Genomic DNA, 19062 nt, shown 5'->3' with positions numbered 1-19062 from the left:
AGTGGATAAGCAAAATATGGCATGTCATTCAATGGGATATTATTCAGCCATAAAAAGGAATGAAGGCTTGGCACCTGCAGCTCAAGCAGCTAAGGCACCAGCCGTATACACCAGAGCTGGCGGGTTCGGATCTAACCCAGTCTGCCAAACAACAGTGACAACTACAACCAAAAAATAGCCGGGCATTGTGGTGGGCACCTGTAGTCCAGCTACTTGGGAGGCTGAGGCAAGAGAATTTCTTAAGCCCAGGAGTTGGAGGTTGCTGTGAGCTGTGATGCCAAGGCACTCTACCCAGGGTGACAGATTGAGGCTCTGTCTCAAAAAAAAAGGAATGAAATACTAATCTATGCTGCAATGTGGATGAATCTCAAAAATGTGATGCTGAGGGGAAGAAGCCAGACCCAAAAGGTCACATAGTATATGACTCCATACATATGAAATATCCAGTGGAAATTTTTACATTTTTTTGCATCTGATACTCAGGGAGTGGACCACACACAGGCACTGCCGTCTGTTCTTGGGAACATTTCAGATTTGAAAGAAGGCCTAGTCTCCTACGAGGAGAGTAGTAGGTACTAATGCCTCCCAGCAAGGGGAAGGAACCGAGACCTAGATGGGTAAAGAAATGGGAAGAGGGTGGCACCTGTGGCTCAGTGAGTAGGGCGCCGGTCCCATATGCTGGAGGGTTCAAACCCAGCCCCGGCCAAAAAAAAAACCACAAAAAAAAAAGAAATGGGAAGAGTTAATAATACTTGTAGAGGCAATTGTCATAAAAATAAGTATTTATTGCATGATTACAATGAAATGAATCCCACCCTATGTTTTCATAAGTAAGGTAGATTTTCTTTCTTTATTTTTAGTTTTTGGAGACAGGATCTTGTTCTGTTGCCCATGCTGGAGTGAAGTGGTATCATAGCTCACTGCAGCCTCAAACTCCAGGGCTCAAGTGATCCTCCCACTTCAGCCCAGTAGCTGGGACTGTAGGCATGAGCCACCACACCTGGATATTTTATTTCCTTTGTAGAGACAGGGTTTCATTATGTTGCTCAGGCTGGTCTCAGACCCCTGTTCTCAGGTGATCCTCCTGCCTCAGCCTCCAAAAGTGCTGGGATTACAGGTGTGAACTATGCCCACCCTAGATTTTCTAATCATAGAAACAAGAATAAACAATGCAGATCACTCACATTTATTAAATACTCAGTGCGGGGCCCTGTTGAGGGTGTATTATGTGTATCAGCTCATTTCATTCTCACACAGCCCTATCAGATAATGTTTTCCACATTTAATGTATGAGGAAACCAAGGTTCAGAGAAGGAAATTGTCTTGTCCAAGGTCAAGGCCATGTCTGATCTCCAAACCATGTCAACTTCCCCACACTGCTATTTTTAAAGCAGACATTGTCAGTTTTCTGAGCAGAAGTATGATTTAGCAGCTCTGGGTAGACTTCAGAACCAAATTGTTGAAAACCTTGGGTAATATTATTTTAAAAAGTAAATGACACATTAAACCTATTTGGAATTGGGTTTTTAATTTTCTCTTCATTTGATTTTCCTTATGACATTAATAATTTAATATTTCCCCCTCCCCTCCAACCCTGTATGTGAAATATAGGTTTTTACAAATGTCTCAGTGAGTGCTAATACTTGCTGCTGGGTTTGCTTTTCCTGCCCTAGACTTGCCTTCTCAGGGTGGATGTGAAATTAAATTTACTCTTGTTTGCTGCTGGCTGTGGTGCTGAAAACCAGAATTACCCTTGTTAGCACTCCCTTCATCTCTGCTAATCTCAAACTGATCAGCAGGTGGACAGCTCTTTTATAGACTTGATTTTGGTTTGTACTACATGTTGGAGAGTTTGAAGTTCATGTCTGAGAACTGGAGACTCTTTAGATGGGAAGTTGAAATAGTCATTAATCTGACCAATTTGAGATGAGCTTATGGGGGTGTAGACTAGCATGCATTGGTGACCTTTACTAAATTAAATTGTGGCAGTTGGTTGGGCCTTGGGTGAGGTATAATCCACTTGGCCTAATCCATATAGTTAAGGCTCTGGATGCACCCTCACTCCAAGTTTTAAGTAAAAGCCAAACCATCCACTTTCTAACAAGGATATTTGCTGAGTGGTCAATGGAGACCACTGGCTTAAAGGGTTAGACTATGGATTTGGGCAGACTTGGGTATGAGCTCCAGCTCTGCTAGTACCTCTTGCCTGACCTTGAGGAATTTGTTTAGTTTTGCTGAGCTTTGATTTCCTTATCAGGAAATTGGGGCTTACAGCAAAACCCACCTTGTCGAATGGTTGCAAGGAATTAGCTGAAGCGAAGTGCTTACCACTGTGTCTGCCCAAAGAAGCGCTTGAAGAAATGGCAGCTGTAATTATGGTTGTTGTGCTTGTTAACGGCCCCATAACAGTTGATCATATTGCCAAGTTAAACCAGGGAATTTGTTTAATATAGCAAAGAATATGTCTTAAACCCATATACATCTAGGGCCCTGGTAGCCCCACTCCTTTCCTGGTGGTTGTGATGAGTATGAAACTAACATGAAAATAAAACCTGTTTAGCGTCCTCCATCCAGCAAGTTCGACTGCTTGCTTGACTCATGCAAGGATCTGTTTCCCCAGAACACGCCCATCAGCAGCCCCCAGAGTGGAGATGAGGTCGTGATGAGTTGACAAACCTGATTTGCTTTTCACACCAACCACCAGAGGTTTGAAATGAGATGAGGGTAGAGGGCACCACAGAGAAAAAGATGGATTACTCGACACTCTGCAAGGCCTCGCTAAGGGCCGGGCACTGCCAGCCATGCCCACTCTGAGAATTGATTTTCCTTATTGCTGTGGATCCGAAGAGCAAGATCCTGTTAGCAGACGCAGCCCTTCTTCTTCCCTATGCAGAATGGCTTGATCATTGCCAGGGTCATATACAGTCCCTCTCCAGAGCCTCTGCAGATCCTGATCGATTTCATTGTGTGTGAGGCTTTTTGTATCTTCACTGGCCTGCAGGGCTGTCTGCTGTCCTGACTTCCGAGAGCCATTTCGGGAACCAGCTTTTCCTGCCATCAAGGATGCTTCTCTTCTTTCAGCCCCCGCCCCCTCTTCGGCCTCCTTGGCTGGCTGATTTTTCTGGATCCCGCTGACACAGGTGCTTTCTCTCTGAGCCAATCAGGGAGCAAGAAGGCTCAGCTCAGCTAACAGAGGCATTGCTCACCGCAGCTGTGAGTTTGAACCCAGGATTTCTAAATTGGGAGGATCAGGCATGACTTGAGGTCGGGCTGAGAAAATTTCACCTCCCTCAGCCTGACTACCCAGTGCAAACTTTGACTTCTGCTTGGGGTGAGGCATCTCTTCCCATGCTACGAACTCAGCACTCCCATTTTTCATCCAGGTACCAAGAACAAAATCGCATATTTCAACGGCCTTTGTTGTGTCCTTACCATGCCCTTGGAGACTTGGCCTAAGAAAAAAGGTGCAGAAAGACCTGGCTCCTCCCTTGAGTCCCTGCCCGGGTGTTTATTAAGCACCTGCTACGTTCTCTCTTAGGTGCAGAGGAAAAGCAGTTTATAAAGGAGACAAAAAGCCCTGATTGTACAGAGCTTTGCAGTTTCCTGGGAGAGACATTGAATGAGATAAAGAAGGAATATATAGCAGATGTTTGACTGTAGACAGACGCTAAAGAAATAATAGAAGCAGGCAAAGGGGGTTGAAGAATGTGACCTTTGAGTAAAGACCTAAAGGAAGTGAGGGAGGGAATCATGTGGGTGTCTAAGGAAAGAGTATTCTAGGAGAGTGAAGGGCAATTGCAAAGGCCCTGGGGCAGGAATGTGCCTGGTGTGTTTGGGGAAATACAGAGAAGGCCAGTGTGGCTGGGGCCGAGTGTCTGAGGGGGACAGTAGAGGAGCTGAGGGCAGGAAGGTGATGGGAGCAGGTCATAAAGGCTTTGCTGGCTGCCAGCAAGAGTTTGGCTTTTCCATGTCCAGGAATTACATGAAAGGGTAGGCATGTTTTTATTTGGGGGTAAGATTATTTTGGTTCATAATGTTATATGATTCTTGCAAATGATCTTATTTAACTTAAAAGATCAGTAGATATTGACTAACATTGTTTATAATCTGGCACTTAAAATTCACCAGAAATAAAGTAGTTCTCTTATTAATGGAAGGAATATTCAAAAATTTTAATATGTAACAAAATGGAATAAGAACAGAAGAAATCATTTTGAAATGAAGTTCACTTTTTCCACAGCAGAATGCATGCTGATGGGACCTTGTAGCCAACCAAAATAACTGTGTTTACCCAAATCTCCGTCTAGTATAATGTGGCTAGTATCAAATAAAACTGAATTAAGTCTCCATGGGGGAAAAAAAAAAAAAGAAAAAGAGTTCGGCTTTTCTTCTGAATGAGATGGGATCCATGGGAAGTCTTTGAACGGTCCATGTACATCAAGCTGGAACTTTCTTCTTTGCTTATTTGTCTCATTCTAACATTTTTATTTCATAAATACCTGGGGTTTCTTCTCAGTCCCCTTGCCCAAGGGAGGCAGAAGTCTGGCACCTGGAACTCTTCAATTCTCTTCCTGGAGTCAGAACATGGAGGAGAAAGCTTGCAGGAGAAAGAGGAGCCCCCACCTCTCTGCATGACTCAAAGCCCACAATTACCTGGTCTCCTCTTACTTTTGAAATAGAGCTGAGATATATAGCATTCCCTAAACCTATGTGCAAAAAAATACAGATTCTGACCCAGGAGATAGATGGGTGGTCTGTGACTGCATTCCTACTAGGGGCTGCCAATGCTGGCGGTCCTCAGACCTGCTTATGGCAGTAAGGGAGCTAAGGTCAGTATTGTCAATTCCCGTTTGGGGCATGTCTGTGGACATTTGCAAGGTTTGTGAGTAAGTGGAATGAGACAGGGTGACTCTTGGATAGTCAGTGTGGACAGCTGTGTTTGACAGAAAATAAGAAAAAGAAATAAGGTGGGAATGGGGGGAACATCTTTTTTCTTTGTCCACATGCTAAGCCTGCCATTGCTGTACCCAGAGAGCCTTGGGTCTGAAATCCAGGTGACTCTGAGCAAATGAAACCCCAACAGTGTAGCCCATAAAAGCGCTACCGGCTGCCAGCCTTCTGGGACTGTTCCTGGAACCTTCAGTGCAGAAGCTGATGCAAAGGAAGTCGCATCCCTGCCGTTCCAGGGGCAGGAGGCCAGGGGACCAGAGGAGTGAGATGGCAGAAGTGAGGAAGGAGGCTGAGTTGGCGGGGAGGGGAAGTGAAGTCAGATTCAAATCATGGCAAGAGGAGACCAAGGAAGGACTTGGCGTTGCTCCTCTGTGTACAAATATTGTCTCTTATTTTCCGGGCTGCAGGGTGAGGCAGAGTGGAGTATTTGTGCAACACAGCCCAGCTTTGTTCTCAGGTCTCCTAATGACTGTCAGCTCGGAGGCGGGAAGCCAATCAGAGATGATCGTCAGCAGGGCTGGCTTTTGTTAGCTTCCCAAATTGCCCTGAGTCTCAGATTTGCTTTTCAGAGTGTGTGTGGAGTGCAGCTTCAGCTGCTTTCAGCTGGAGGCCAAGGCACAAGCTGTTGACAAAAGAGACCTAGTTTTCCTGCCTTACTGAGGCTTTTTTTTTTTTTGGCTAGGTTTTCTGTTTCAGACTCTGTTTTCACATCTGGAAATTGGGTGTATGCTTCAAGTCCCCCTCCAACCCAGAATGGGTGGCTTTATAGAATTTCCAAGATGCCAAACCTAATTCTGGGGAAGAAAGGGAGACTGAAGCCAATTAATGTTCCAAAGGACAAAGCTAGGGGGCGGGGAGAGGTTTAGCATTAGCCAAGTTTACCAAGACATGCTAATTCTTTCTCTCTCCCCTTACTCCCTCCATCCCTCCTTCCCTTCCTTCCTTCCTCCTTTTCTCTCTCTCTCTTTCCCTCCCTCTCTCTCTCTTTCTTTTCTTTCATTCTCTTTTTTGAGGTAAGCATCTCACTTTGTTGCCCTGGCTAGAGTGCAGTGGCATCATCATAACTCACTATAACCTCAAACTCCTGGGCTCAAGAGATCCTCCTGCCTCAGTCTCTCAAGTAGCTGTGACTACAGGGGCCTGCCATCATGCCTGCCTAAGACATACTAAGTGATCCATCTATAGAACAGTGGGTTTTAGTGTAGCAAGGGGACACTCAGCAATGTCCGAGACCACGTTAGGTTGTCATGACTAGAGAAGAGGGAATGCTTCTGGCATCTAGAGGGTAGAGGCCAGTGATGTTGTGTTCAACATCCTACAGTGCCCAAGACAGACCCCCCACCATGGAGAACGACCCAGCCCTAAGCTTCAGTCGTGCCGAAGGTGAGAAACCCTGCTCCAGAGTGACCAACACCCTATGGTTTTCTCCATGGAGCGTCACTTCTCTGTGCCTAGATCTCTTTCTTGGAGATCCCCAGATGTGTATATAGCACCTGTTGGTATGGAGGTGCTTCTGGTGTAGGAGGACAGGGGTCATTCCCATTTTCTGACTAATCAGCAGTTCAGTTGCCAATATGCAATGAACAAGATGGACCGCCCCATGCAGAGCCTCCAGTGGGGTGCTATGGAAGCCTTGGCAACCCAAAGAAGAGTTCTGAGGATGCGAGGAGGAGTTTGCCTGTGCACACTGGAGAGAGAGCTAATGCAGCATCTGGAAATCAGCTACATGATCTCCTCCCCCAGATTGTGAAAGAACTTCTCAGAGGCCTGTCCCTGGCTACCACATTTTTCTTTATTGAGGTGAAATTCACATAACACCATTAGCCGTTTTAAACCAACTGAGTGGCATTATGTACATTCAGAATGTTTTGCAACTATCACCTCTCTCTACTTCCTAAGCATTAAGCAGTCGTTCCATTTGCCCCTCCCCCCAGCCCTGGCCACCTCGAATCTGCTTTCTGTCACTATGGGTTTGTCGTTCTGGAGATTTCATATAAATGGAGTCATATGTTGTCTTTTATGAAATCTCCTTTCACTTAGTATGTTTTCAAGGTTTATCCATATTGAAACATGTATCAGCACTTCATTTTTTTATGACTACATAGTATTCCATTCTGTGGCTATACCATATGTTGTTTATCCATTCATTCACTGGTGGACATTTAGGTTGTTTCCATCTTTTAGCTATTGTGAATAGTGCTGCTATGAACAAAAATATACAAATATTTACTTGAGTACTTCTTTTCCAATTCTCTCAGGTTTATTCCCAGCAATAAAGGTGCTATATCATATGATAATTCTATATGTAACTTTTTGAGGGACCACCAAACTGTTTTCCACAGTAGCTGCACTATTTTTACATTCCCACCAGCAATTTGTGAGCGTTCCGATTTCTCCACAATCACTTCCTGTTTCCCAGGATTTTTATTCCTTCTTATTGTAGGTATCATTGTGGGTTTTGGTTTGCATTTCCCTAATGACTAATATGTTGGGCACTTTTCATGGCTGTTTGTGTATGTTCTTTGGAAAAATGTCTATTCAAGCCCTTTACCCTTTTTTTTTTTTTGACACAGAGTCTCACTATGTTGTCCTTGGTAGAGTGCCGTGGCATCACAGCTCACAGAAACTTCAAACTCTTGGGCTTAAGCGAGTCTCTTGCCTCAGCCTGCAGGCACCTGCCACAATGCCCAGCTATTTTTTTTCCTTTACCCATTTTTAAATTGGGTTGTTTGTCCTTTTGTTGTTGAATTATAAGAATTCTTTATATATTTTGGATACTAGATCCTTATCACCTACATGATTTGCAAATATCTTCTCCCTTTCTCTTGGTTGTCTTTTCACTTTTTTCATACAGTCTGTTGATGCACAAACATTTTAAATTCTGATAGTCTAATTTGAAGTTGCTTTCCTAACTCCCTTTCCTGCTTTTTCTCTCTATAGCATTCAACATCTGACTATATAATGTAGTGTATGCAACATTGTTATTTATTTGTTTCTCCTCTACAAGCACAGGGATTTTTATGTTTTTCTCTCCACTGGGTCCCTAGTGCCAAGAACAGGGCCTGGCACACAGCAGAGACTTAAAATTCTGGTTCAGGCTGGGTGTGGTGGCTCATACCTATAACCACAGCACTTTGGAAGGCTGAGGTGGGAGGATCACTTGAGGCCAGGAGTTCAAGACCAGCCTGAGCAACATAGCAAGATCCCATCTCTTTAAAAAAAATTTTTTTTATTAGCTGAGAGTAGTGGCATGCTCCTATAGTCCCAGCTACTCAGGAGGCTGAAATGGGAGGATTGCTTGAACCCAGGAATAGTTCAAGTGTCTGGGCAACAGAGCAAGACCCTGTCTTTAGAAATAAAAAATTTTTTAAACCTCAAAACTTTAGTGAATGCTAGAAGTGAGATAGAAGATGAATATCCACATTTCCCTTTAAAAATGCCTCAGGTTTGGGACCTATAGAGATGCGTGTGCCTACTGCCTGGGAGTGGGGGTATCTGAAGGGAGAAATGTATCAGGGGATGATCAGCGGGCTCGAGGTTATCCCACTGGTGCCAGTGGGCATTGCATCTTTCTTCTTTAAACAAGCTGTGAAGATTTTTCCTTAATTCCTCAATACTCCCTTTGAATATATGATTTTAGCCACCATCATAGCAAACTGCATCGTCCTCGCATTGGAACAACACCTACCTGATGATGACAAAACCCCAATGTCCGAACGACTGGTGAGTGATATCTTCTGTGTGGGGGGAGGGGGTTCTCCTTGGCTTTAGTGGTACTTTGATTTGGGGCAGGGGAGCAGGGCACAAACACAGTGTGGGTGTTCAGTCCCAGAGGCAAGAGCCAGACTGTGGGAAGCCTAACTTTTCATGGCCACTGATACTGGTGGGGGAGAGACATCCTCACTGCCCAGGCCCCACTCACACCACCCGGCATACCTGGTGCCAGCTGGGAGAGGGACAGGTGGCAAGTGGCCTCACTGTCTATGAAAATATCATATTCAAGACCAAATTCTTGTGGAAAACAAAAAACTGGAGATCACAGTACAGTGAGCACCCCCAAACCCCTTAAGCCCATCCCCTGGGTTCAACCATGATCAAGGCTTTGCCACATTCCCTTCCCCTGTACTTGTTTAATTTCCTTGGTTTGCCTTTGAGGTACATTCCAGACAACACATCAGTTCACAGCTACCTACTTAAGTCTGCATTGCTAAAAATGCAGACCTTTTCTTACATTGCCACAGCAACATTTAACAGTGTTAATCAAGCCCAGTACGATTAATAGTGGTTCCTCAGATTCGTCTAAGATCCAATCAGTATTCAAATTTCTGTGATTTTCTCATAAATGGCTTTTGTTTCTCAGAAATTTGTTTGAATCAGGATCCAAACCTGGTCTGGATTAATATTTGATTTGTTGTTTTATGTATATATATATATATACACACACACGTGTAATATTTGTAATATTGTTATGTTGCATAAGACTCTTAATCTAAAGCAATATTTTTCCCATACCTCCCACTTCCTGCAGAAACCAGACTGATTACATGTTGCACGTTCTGATTTTTGACTGGTTGCTTCTTTACATCATTTAGCTTGTTCCTTGGTCATCTGTGTTTGTTACATGTGACATCAACACTGGAGGACGTTCAAAATCCAGTTACTCATTCAGTGAAACTCCACAGACTTTTCCTGACTCCCACCCTCCCCCTGCCCCGTAATCTGCATCCCCGTCTGACAGTGCAGTTAGGGAGACCTCTCCTTTCCCTCACCTTTCTAGAACCTCCCTCAAATGTGAGGAGAAGGGATTATCAAAATCCTGTCATTTCTAACTCATGAAATATTTGTGGTCTCAAGACTTTTTTATTTTTTAATTGATTTTATTTATTTATCTTAGAGACAGGGTCTTTCTCTGTCACACAGGCTGGAGGGCAGTGACACAATCACAGCTCACTGCAGCCTCCAACTCCTGGGCTCAAGCAATCCTTCTGTCTCTGATTCCCGAGTAGCTGGGACTTTAGGCGCCCACCACTACACCCAGTGAGACTAAGTCTCACTATGTTGCCCCAGCTGCTCTTGAACTCCTAGGCTCAAGCAGTTCCCTCTCTTTGGCCTCCCAAAATATTAGGATTATAGGCATAATCCTAATACCTCAATAATCCTAAGCACCTCAATTTCTCCTATTATATTCTCACAGCACACTTCTGCACCAGCTATTTGTGGATTTCTCCCTGTAAGCAAGCAACTAATCAGTTCTGCAGTAGACACCAGCTGGGCGTTCCCCAATCAATTCCAACACCATCTACCTGGAGATAGCACCAGATTCCACTGGTTGAAAGCTCGTCCTGCAAGATAGCCCCCAACTCTCATGTCAATCACAAGCTGTTTTACCTGTGCCTCTAATTGTCTCTAAATAAGGACTCCTACAAACCCCTCCTTGGGTTCAATTAATTTGCTAGAGCAGTTTACAGAACTCAAGAAACCACATTTACCTGTTTATTACAAAGATTACTAGTGAAGAGGTGCATAGATATGGGGGAAGGGTGGGTGTGAAAATTCCATGCCCTCCCTGGGCAAGCCATCCTCTAGAAACCTCCATGTGTTGAGCCATCTGGAAACTCCCCAAACCCTGTCCTTTGGGGTATTATGGAAGCTTCATTACATAAGAATGATTGATTAAATCATTGTCTGTTAGTGATCAATCTAACCTTTAGCCCCTGAAGGTTGAAGTTGAGAGGTACAGTTGAAAATCCCAACTGTCTAATTCTGCCTTGATCTTCCTAGTGACCAGTCCCCATCCTGAAGATACCTAGGGGCTGCCAGCCATTGATTAACTCATTAGCCTACTAAATAACACCACTTTGGTGATTCCAAGGATTTTAGAAGTTGTGTGCCAGGAAATGGGGACATAGATCAAATACATCAAGTATTTAACAATATCACAGTATTCTAAAAAATATAATTAGCCTAACAAACCTATGATGTCAAAGCTCTTTTTGTTTTCACTTAAGAGGAGGCTCAGTTAAAAAAAAAGGTTCATTAAAAGGATAGTAAGTAAAATAGTGTTACCAATGGCAAATTGATATGGAAAAGAATTATGAAGGCAAAATGAAGTGATTGAAGCTTAAAGACATTGCTATAACAAGATAGATAGCATCTATATAGAGCTCTGGTGGAGCAGAGAGTGTAGCTTAATTTCAAATACTATAGACTGTCAGCAGAAAGCCAGATCTGGTGGGAGGTTCTGCAGGTGGGGACACTGTCCATTTATCAGCCTGTGTAGAGGTATTATTCCAATCCCTTTATAAGCTGAATGGCTTTGTTAGTGCATGCCAGCTGAGAACCACCCCTGGAGTCAGATTTGGGAGTGAGGTCAGTGCACAGGGTCCAACCTCAAAGGTCTTGTATGCTGTGTGTGATAAGTAATTACTCTAAACTAGCACTTTCAGTAGAACTTTCTGCAGTAATAGGAATGTTTTCCATCTGCACTGTCCAATATGGTTGCCACTTGAAATGTAGCTTATGTGCCTGAAGAACTGCATTTTATATTTTATTACATTTGGATTAATTTTAATTGCAATAGTCAGGTGTGGTGTGTGGCTGCCATATTGGATAATGCAGGTCCAAACAAACAATTCTGCTTGTCTGAGTGGTATATAAGGTTGGCCAAAAGGAAAGAAGAAGAAAATTGACTTCTCTGACCTTCTGCTTCTCTTGCAAAAGCCTTCAATCTGGCAATTTGCACTGGAGGTTGGGATTGAGTATAGGAGAGGAAGGGAAAGGTAGAGGAAGGTGGGTACTGGTCTCCACTGGGTTGGTTCCTTGGTCTTGCAACTCTCTGCTCAGCCCAAAATGCTGACCTTGCCTTCTCTCCCTTCCAGGATGACACAGAACCATACTTCATTGGAATTTTTTGTTTTGAAGCTGGAATTAAAATCATTGCCCTTGGATTTGCTTTCCACAAAGGGTCCTATTTGAGAAATGGTTGGAATGTCATGGACTTTGTGGTGGTGCTAACAGGGTAAGTGGCATGCGCTGCTATGCTTTTAGATTTAACTTGCTGAGAGACTACAGGTCTTTGGAAATGTGGTTGATGTGGTCCAGGCTAGGCTCAGGAAGGCTGAGCTCTCATTTTCTCCTTCACAGTGAATCTATCTGCCTTCTTCCCCATCCCTGACATCCATATCTCAGTGTATATTACAGCAGATGCTTTCTGTTACAATTAAAATGATAGCTCATTATAGTTGGCTGCTTCCAAAGTGCCTTATGTGCATTCTCTCATTTAATCATCACAACAACTCAATGAATTAGGAAACATTAATATCCCCATCTGACCACTGAGAAATCCAAAGCACAGAGAGTAACTTGCCTAAGGTCACCCAGCTAGTAAGTGATGGAACTGGGATATGAACGTCAGATTATGTGATTCCAGAACTCAGAGTTTTAACTATTGTACATGAATAAATCTCTTGCTTTGCTTGGGGACATCTGGACTTTATTTCAGGTTGGTGAATGTTTATTGAGGACTTCTGGGTAGAAGGGGTTGTGGTTATGACTATGGAGAAAACTAATCTAAATAAGGTATATTCCCTGTCTTCAAGGAGTTTTCAGATCTGTATACAATGAACAATGGTTGAAATGTATATGTACTTTCCTCCGAGGACCCTGTATAAGGTAACACTCAATGCTATAATGAAAGATCCAAAACTAGGAAATGACTTAAAGACAACAGAGGTTTATTTCTCACTCATCAAAAGTCCAAAATGTTGTTCTTAGTTGGCAATCTTGTCAACTCCAAATAATGATTGAGGGAACCAGGCCCTTGCCATATTGTGGCTCTTCATTGTCAACCCACAGTTTCCAAGAACTCCATGCTTGTTGGCATCAAACCATGGAAGAGAAGTAAGCATAGATGATGATATGTGGGAAGTTCTATGGGGTTGGAAGGGAGATGGCCCATTCCCAGTCCATTCATATTCCATTGTCTAGAACTCAGTCACCCTTCCCAGCAAGGGAAGCTGGGAAATGTCTGATTGTGCTTAGAAGGAAAGTGAAATGATTGCTGAACAGCCAACCAGTCTCTGACAGGGACCCCAAATACCTTTTTCAAATTACAGTGTGGACATTACCATCTTGTACTGATTGATGGTTCTTTCTCTGTTGTCCTTGGAGCTAAGTCTTGGTCTTCTATTCTAAGACTGCTACTCATTAAGACAAGTAGTTTGTGTGTGTGTGTGTGTGTGTGTGTGTGTGTCAGTTGAAATTGTTGTTTTAGCTGGCCCAGGCCGGGTTCGAACCTCAGTGTATGTGGCTGGTGCCCTACCCACTGAACTACAGGTGCCGCCATCTCATAGGCTTTGTTGCTGCTCCAAATCTTGTTTCTCTTGATGGATGTCATGGGTAATAGCACCCATGTTTTGTTGGCTAGGCTCTTATTATGTAGATTTGTTTTAGAAAAGGAGCTGTGTCATCTTCGGCTGTCTCTGTCGAGGCATTCAGATGTGAGTGATTTGTTACAAGGACTCTTATGAGCTTGGGTGTTCACTGAGGGACCTCTGTTAGCTGTGCCCACAATCCTGTGGCTTTGGACCCTTGGCAGATTCCATATCATGGCATTGGGTACTTTTCTCTTAACCTTTCTAGGAAGCTCATCTGTAAAATTGCCTAGTTGTTGACTTTGTTGTTACTGTTGGTTAAAAATGTGTAAAGCTTAAGCCAGATGCAGTGGTGCACATTTTGGGTCCCAGCACTTTGGGACACCTAGGTAGGAGGATTGCTTTAGGCCAGGAGTTTGAGACAAGCCTGTGCAACATAGTGATACCCCCCCCCCACAAAAAGAAAAAAATATTAGCCAGGCATGGTGGTACACATCTGTAATCCCAGCTACTTGGGAGGCTAAGCCAGGAGAATCCCTTGAGCCCACAAGTACAAGACCAGCTTGAGCAACAAAAATGAGACTCTATCTAAAAAAAAATAATGGATGAATTAAAAAGTATAATATTCAAACATTCAAAAAGAAGTAGAGGATAATATAGTAAACACTTGAGTATACATTCATTCATTCAATGTATCAGGCCCTGCTCAAGGCTCTAGGACACCACAGTAAAGTCCCTGTTCTCATGGGACTGATAGTCTAGCAATAGAGATAGCCAAAGTGAATGACTGGATGAATGAAAAATCTAGGGTATTAAATGGTGCTGAGAGCTGTAGGAAAGAGTATAGGCAGTGGGGAGCTGGAAGCCAGGAGAGACTTACTGGGGAAGGTGACATCTGAATGCGGACCTAAAGGAGGTAAGCAATGAACCACAGGATATCTAGGGGAGAGAGAGCGCCAGGCAGCAGGCCCATCAAGTGCAAAGACCCTGAGGGTGACCGATGTCTGGCATGTTTTCTGAACAGTGATGAAGGTCATGTGGCTGAAGTGAGTGACAGAAAGAGTAGGGAGAGTTGAGCATAGATGATGGAGCAACCTGTTATCAAAATGAAACCTTTCTCATCCCCCACGTCTGCTTCTCTAGCCCCATTTCTCTATCTCCCCTATCCAGAAACACTTCTCTGAATTTTCTGTTTATCATTTCCATGTCGGTATTTACCCCTTGACTACTTAAGTATATAAAAAAATACAGTAGAACCTCTATAAGTTGACCATCCAAGGTACTATACCAAATGGGTTAACATATGGAAGTGGTCGGCATAAGGGACGAGGCCTGCTGTACTGTGTACATGTCTGGTCTATGAAAATTAGGTCAACTTAAAGTGGTCAATGTAGGGCGGTGGTCAACTATGGAGGTTCTATTGCCTATGATACTGTTTTGCAAACTGAATGTCTCTCTACAAATTTTTTAAAAATTCTACAACTTGCCTTTTATACTCAGCAGGAAACTAATTGATTAACAAGAGTAGTTCTCATTCATCCATTTTCGCAGCTGTATATTATTCAATGGTATGGATATTCCACCCTGGGTTTATCCTTTTGGATTGTTTCCAGCTTTGGGCTACTTTGAACCAAGCTGTCCCCGCTTTATTGTGAGTGAATTTCTCTAGGGCATATACCCAGGAGTGGAATTGCTGAGTTGTGTACTATATGCATCCTCAGCTTCACTAGATTTTGCCAAATTGCTCTGCAAAGTGGTTGTGCCAATTCATGCTCCCTGGGGACTGACTTGCTGGTGAGGGATGGCTTGACCTTACTGGAAGGAAGGGGCTTAAAACACCTTTTTTTTTTTTTTTTTTTAAATTACATAGTTCTTGCAACAGCTTAGGGAAGCTCATGTACTATTTAGCACATAGTTGAAGGCAGCCCTTCAATAGGTCAGTTTGTCAGTTGGATGTTTGTATCTGCCCTCTGCTTACAGCAAGGTAACTATTATAGTTTCCTGGTATCTAATGAGACTCCAGAGGAGAAATTCTTCATCCAGAACAGATAGGTCCTAAGGATGTAAGCTCATAGTTGGGATTAATGAACCTACCCAATGGTAAGCAAAAATTACGGGTATGTTTGTCTGTTCTATAGTTTTCATTAGATTCTCAGGGGTGCCTACCTTACCATGGGGGGCTACTATTCTAGATTCTATTTCTTTCTTATCCCCATCTCTTTTCTTTTTTTGTTCAGCCTGCATTCCCTTCACTTGCTTTACTTGCTGTTATTTCTTTAGTGATCAACCATCTTTCCTTATTGTCTGGTGGTTCTGTCTCTTTCAAGTCAGGCCCATCGCTCAAATTTCATTACTTTAAATTCCAAGGGGTCGTTTAGTCTCTTGATGGTTTATAAGCTATAAATGGGGAAAGAGAAACTTAAAAAGTCCCACAGACCAAGCCTTTTGCTCAAATTCAATGATAGGAAAATGCAATGAACACTTAATTCTGTGTTTCAGGGAGAGGATGAGAGTGTAGAAAACGATGACTTTAATGAACCCTTTCTGATTAAGTCACTGTCTTCTCACAGTCCTAAGCAAACCACAGTATTAAAACCTCATTCATTTTTCATTTTTCATAGACTGCCAAGGTTTGTGCCACCTTCTTGTGTGAAGTTTGGTGGCAAAGAAGCTTTGTCTGCTTCAAGCCTCAGAGAAATTCTAACTTTGCAATTTTATCAAACCCCTTTTGAGCCATGGTTTCATTTTATTTGTGCTCTGATCATTAAACTGAAAATGTGTCTGAGGAGGATTTCAGAAGTTTGGCTGAATTTCTGAGATGATGGAACTTTTACTGTAATGCTCAAATATATATAAATATCAAAGAGATCAAATAACACAATTGTGCATGTTAAAAAAGAGAATATGAACCTCACCAGGGTAGGGGTGAAGACTGGAACTACTACACAGTAGGTGCTCAGTAAAAATCAGTAGTTGTTAAGGTGGAGAGTGGTAACACTTGTGATAATGAGCGTTCTGGAAAATTTACTAAGCTATTTAAGGAGATGGGGACCATTCCATTGATAGAGACAGTCAAATAGTCTGGGAGTCTGTGGCATAGCTTGAACGTCCGATGAGACGTAAGGCTAATGAGCTTTGGGTCCTTGCCAACTCTGACATTTTGTGACTCTGAAAACAAAGGTGCCCTTTTGGAAGGTCTTATAAACTTCCTAGGCTTTGTCGAAGATCAGAGACAAGGAAAAGACCAGCAGGGAAGGATGTTGGCTTTGATGTCAGAGGATCATTGAATTTTAGGATTGAATCGACTCTGGCAGGCCCAGCCTCTTTAGTCGACTACAGGAGACCTGAGACACAAAGAGGCCAAGGAATTTCCCCAAAGTCACGCAGAGATGGTGACAAGTCAGAGATCTCCCAGAATAAGAAAACATCTTCACGCCAGGGAGCCTGGAACCCTGGTTTCAGGGGGCAGCGGAGGTTGTACAAATGAATAATGTTGGGTTCTGCCACCAGAGCTCAATCCTCTTTTCGTTCTTCCTGCCCCTGAGTAGCCTGTGGCCTCTATCTAAAGAAATTGAAAGGAAGCTTCAGGGAATAATCCCATTTCCCCCCTTTTTTATTAGGTGGTTGAAGAAACCAAGACCTAAGTGGACAAATGTCTTGATCAGAGGCACACACTTCTTATGCTGTCTCTCTTTTTTGATTGGTTGAACAGGCACATGTTCACTTCTCACCTTCTTTCTTTACTTCACCTCCCATGCAGGCGCTCTGAGTTGCCTGCCCAAACCAACAATATCCGAAAAACAACCACCACAAAACATGAGCAGCATTCTAACTCCCCAGACCAAAAACAGCCCCTACAAATACCAGCTGCATTTTATTTTAACATCTCTCTGCAGCAGTTTCTCCCTCAGTAGATCAGTCATCCTTGGTACCAAAAGGATTCCCCACTGTGGCATAGGTGCTTTTGACATTTTCAGCCAGAGTTGTGTCATTGAGCAAACATCATTCTTTTCATTGTTCAGAGTGTTTTGTTGTCATGATAGTTGCTGAACCATGTTTCGTCAGGACCCACCTCACTTCCTGGCAGCAGGAGCTAGTTTCTCCCACCTTCCAACAACACTGACAGTGATAGTGATGACATTGATGTTAACTAGGGCCTTGGTTGTCATTCTCATCATTTATTGAACACTTATTATGTGCCAGGCACTGTATTAATAGTATTATGTGCATTATCGCGTTTCAGCTGCGCAGGCCTTTTTGTAAATGAATCTGAGTCTCAGAGAGATTAAGCCTCTTGCAGGGGGCCCTACAGCTAGTAATGAGGGTGCTCAGGATCACATCCAGGACACAGTTCTACTGGGATAACACAGGGCTCAAGTTAAGTTCAGACAAAGAGCTATAGTCAGCCTAGTATCCTTATGAACACGCTATGTTATTAATAACAGTGGCAACATTGGTAAACTAGAACTTAGTAAGTGCTTACAACATGATGTTATATACATGTACGTATGCCCAGTTAATCCTTACAACCTTCTAAGTATTATTACCATTTTATGGATGAAGAAACTGAGGCTCAAAATGGTAAAGTAACTTACCCAAAGTCACCTACTATCTTAGTCTGTTTTCTGTGCCTATAACAGAAGGCCCGAAATTGGGTAATTTATAAAGAAAAATAACTTATTTCTTACAGTTATGAAGGCTGAGAAGTCAAGGGTAATGGGCTACATCTAATGGGGGCCTTCTTGCTGGTGGGGACACTCTGCAGAGTCCAAGATGATATAGGACATCGCATGGTGAAGGGCCGGGTATGCTAGCTCAGATCTCTCTTCCTCTTATAAAGCAACCAGTCTCACCCCCACGATAACCCATTAATCCATGAATGGATTGATACATTTATGAGGTTAGAGCTCTCACGACCCCATCACCTCTTAAAAGTCCTACACCTCAATATTGCCACTGTGGGGATTAACTTTTAACATGAGTTTAGAGGGAACAGGCATTCAAATCATGGCATCTACCTCATAAGTGGTTCAAAGGGTTCAAACTCAGGCTGATGTGGATTAAGAATCCATTTTCTTGAGTCTTACACTGTTTCTGTAAAGTCAACTTTGCCAGAGAAACAAACTTGAGAATTTGAGTAGAGTTCTCTGGTGTGGAAAGCCAGAGGGATACTTCCTCTTTTTCCCCTATCTTGGGTTCCATGGCAGATGGGAGAAAACATATGTAGAAGAAATTTCAAGAAATGGGAGATTGGTACAGCAAAGTGATTGAAGTTTGAAGTCAGAGGAAACTCTGCCAGATATGACCTTGAGAATGTGAGTTAATCTCTTTGGATCTCAGTTTTCTCACCTGGAACAGGAGGGCAGTCATAGTATCTACTTCGTAGAGCTGTGGTTGGGATTAGAGAAGGCAATGTAAGTGGAAGATATTGTGAACTGGGGCCCTGGACCTTTCTAAATATCTCACAAGTGAGAGTTGGTGAACTAAAAGGGAAAAAATTAACAAATGCTTTGGGGAGCATGTGGTAGATGATGCAAATTCTCCACCCCTATTTATCCAGCTGATTTTACCCTCAGCTTCAGTGGGAGTTCCCATGCATGCCAACCTCTTGGCACCTCCAGTACTCCCATCTCTCTGCATCTCTGTTGGAGGGCCTTCTCTGGCATCACAGAGTTTGCTCAGCCCACGTTCCAGATGCTTAACATCCCCAGGAGCATCCCTCAACCAGTGAGCTAGGGAG

The 19062-nt window shown here is 43.2% G+C and overlaps 1 protein-coding gene across 14 annotated transcripts in view; it reads left to right on the top strand.

Annotated features, from left to right (window-relative positions):
* CACNA1A (calcium voltage-gated channel subunit alpha1 A) overlaps positions 1-19062 on the top strand; it is a 358837-nt gene that overhangs the window by 150807 nt on the left and 188968 nt on the right. For 12 of the 14 annotated variants that reach the window (XM_053584930.1, XM_053584936.1, XM_053584931.1 and 9 more), the window contains 2 exons: positions 8568-8673; positions 11829-11968. In XM_053584930.1, the coding sequence (XP_053440905.1) occupies positions 8568-8673; positions 11829-11968 (246 nt within the window). The remainder of the gene's footprint in view (positions 1-8567; positions 8674-11828; positions 11969-19062) is intronic. The other 2 variants (XM_053584937.1, XM_053584938.1) reach the window with 1 other exon arrangement.

This window comes from Nycticebus coucang, chromosome 3 (genome assembly GCF_027406575.1).
Source record: "Nycticebus coucang isolate mNycCou1 chromosome 3, mNycCou1.pri, whole genome shotgun sequence".
Classification (NCBI taxonomy): Eukaryota; Metazoa; Chordata; class Mammalia; order Primates; family Lorisidae; genus Nycticebus; species Nycticebus coucang.
Note: the sequence above shows the minus strand (reverse complement) of the source record. Positions and strands in the feature narration are given on the sequence as shown.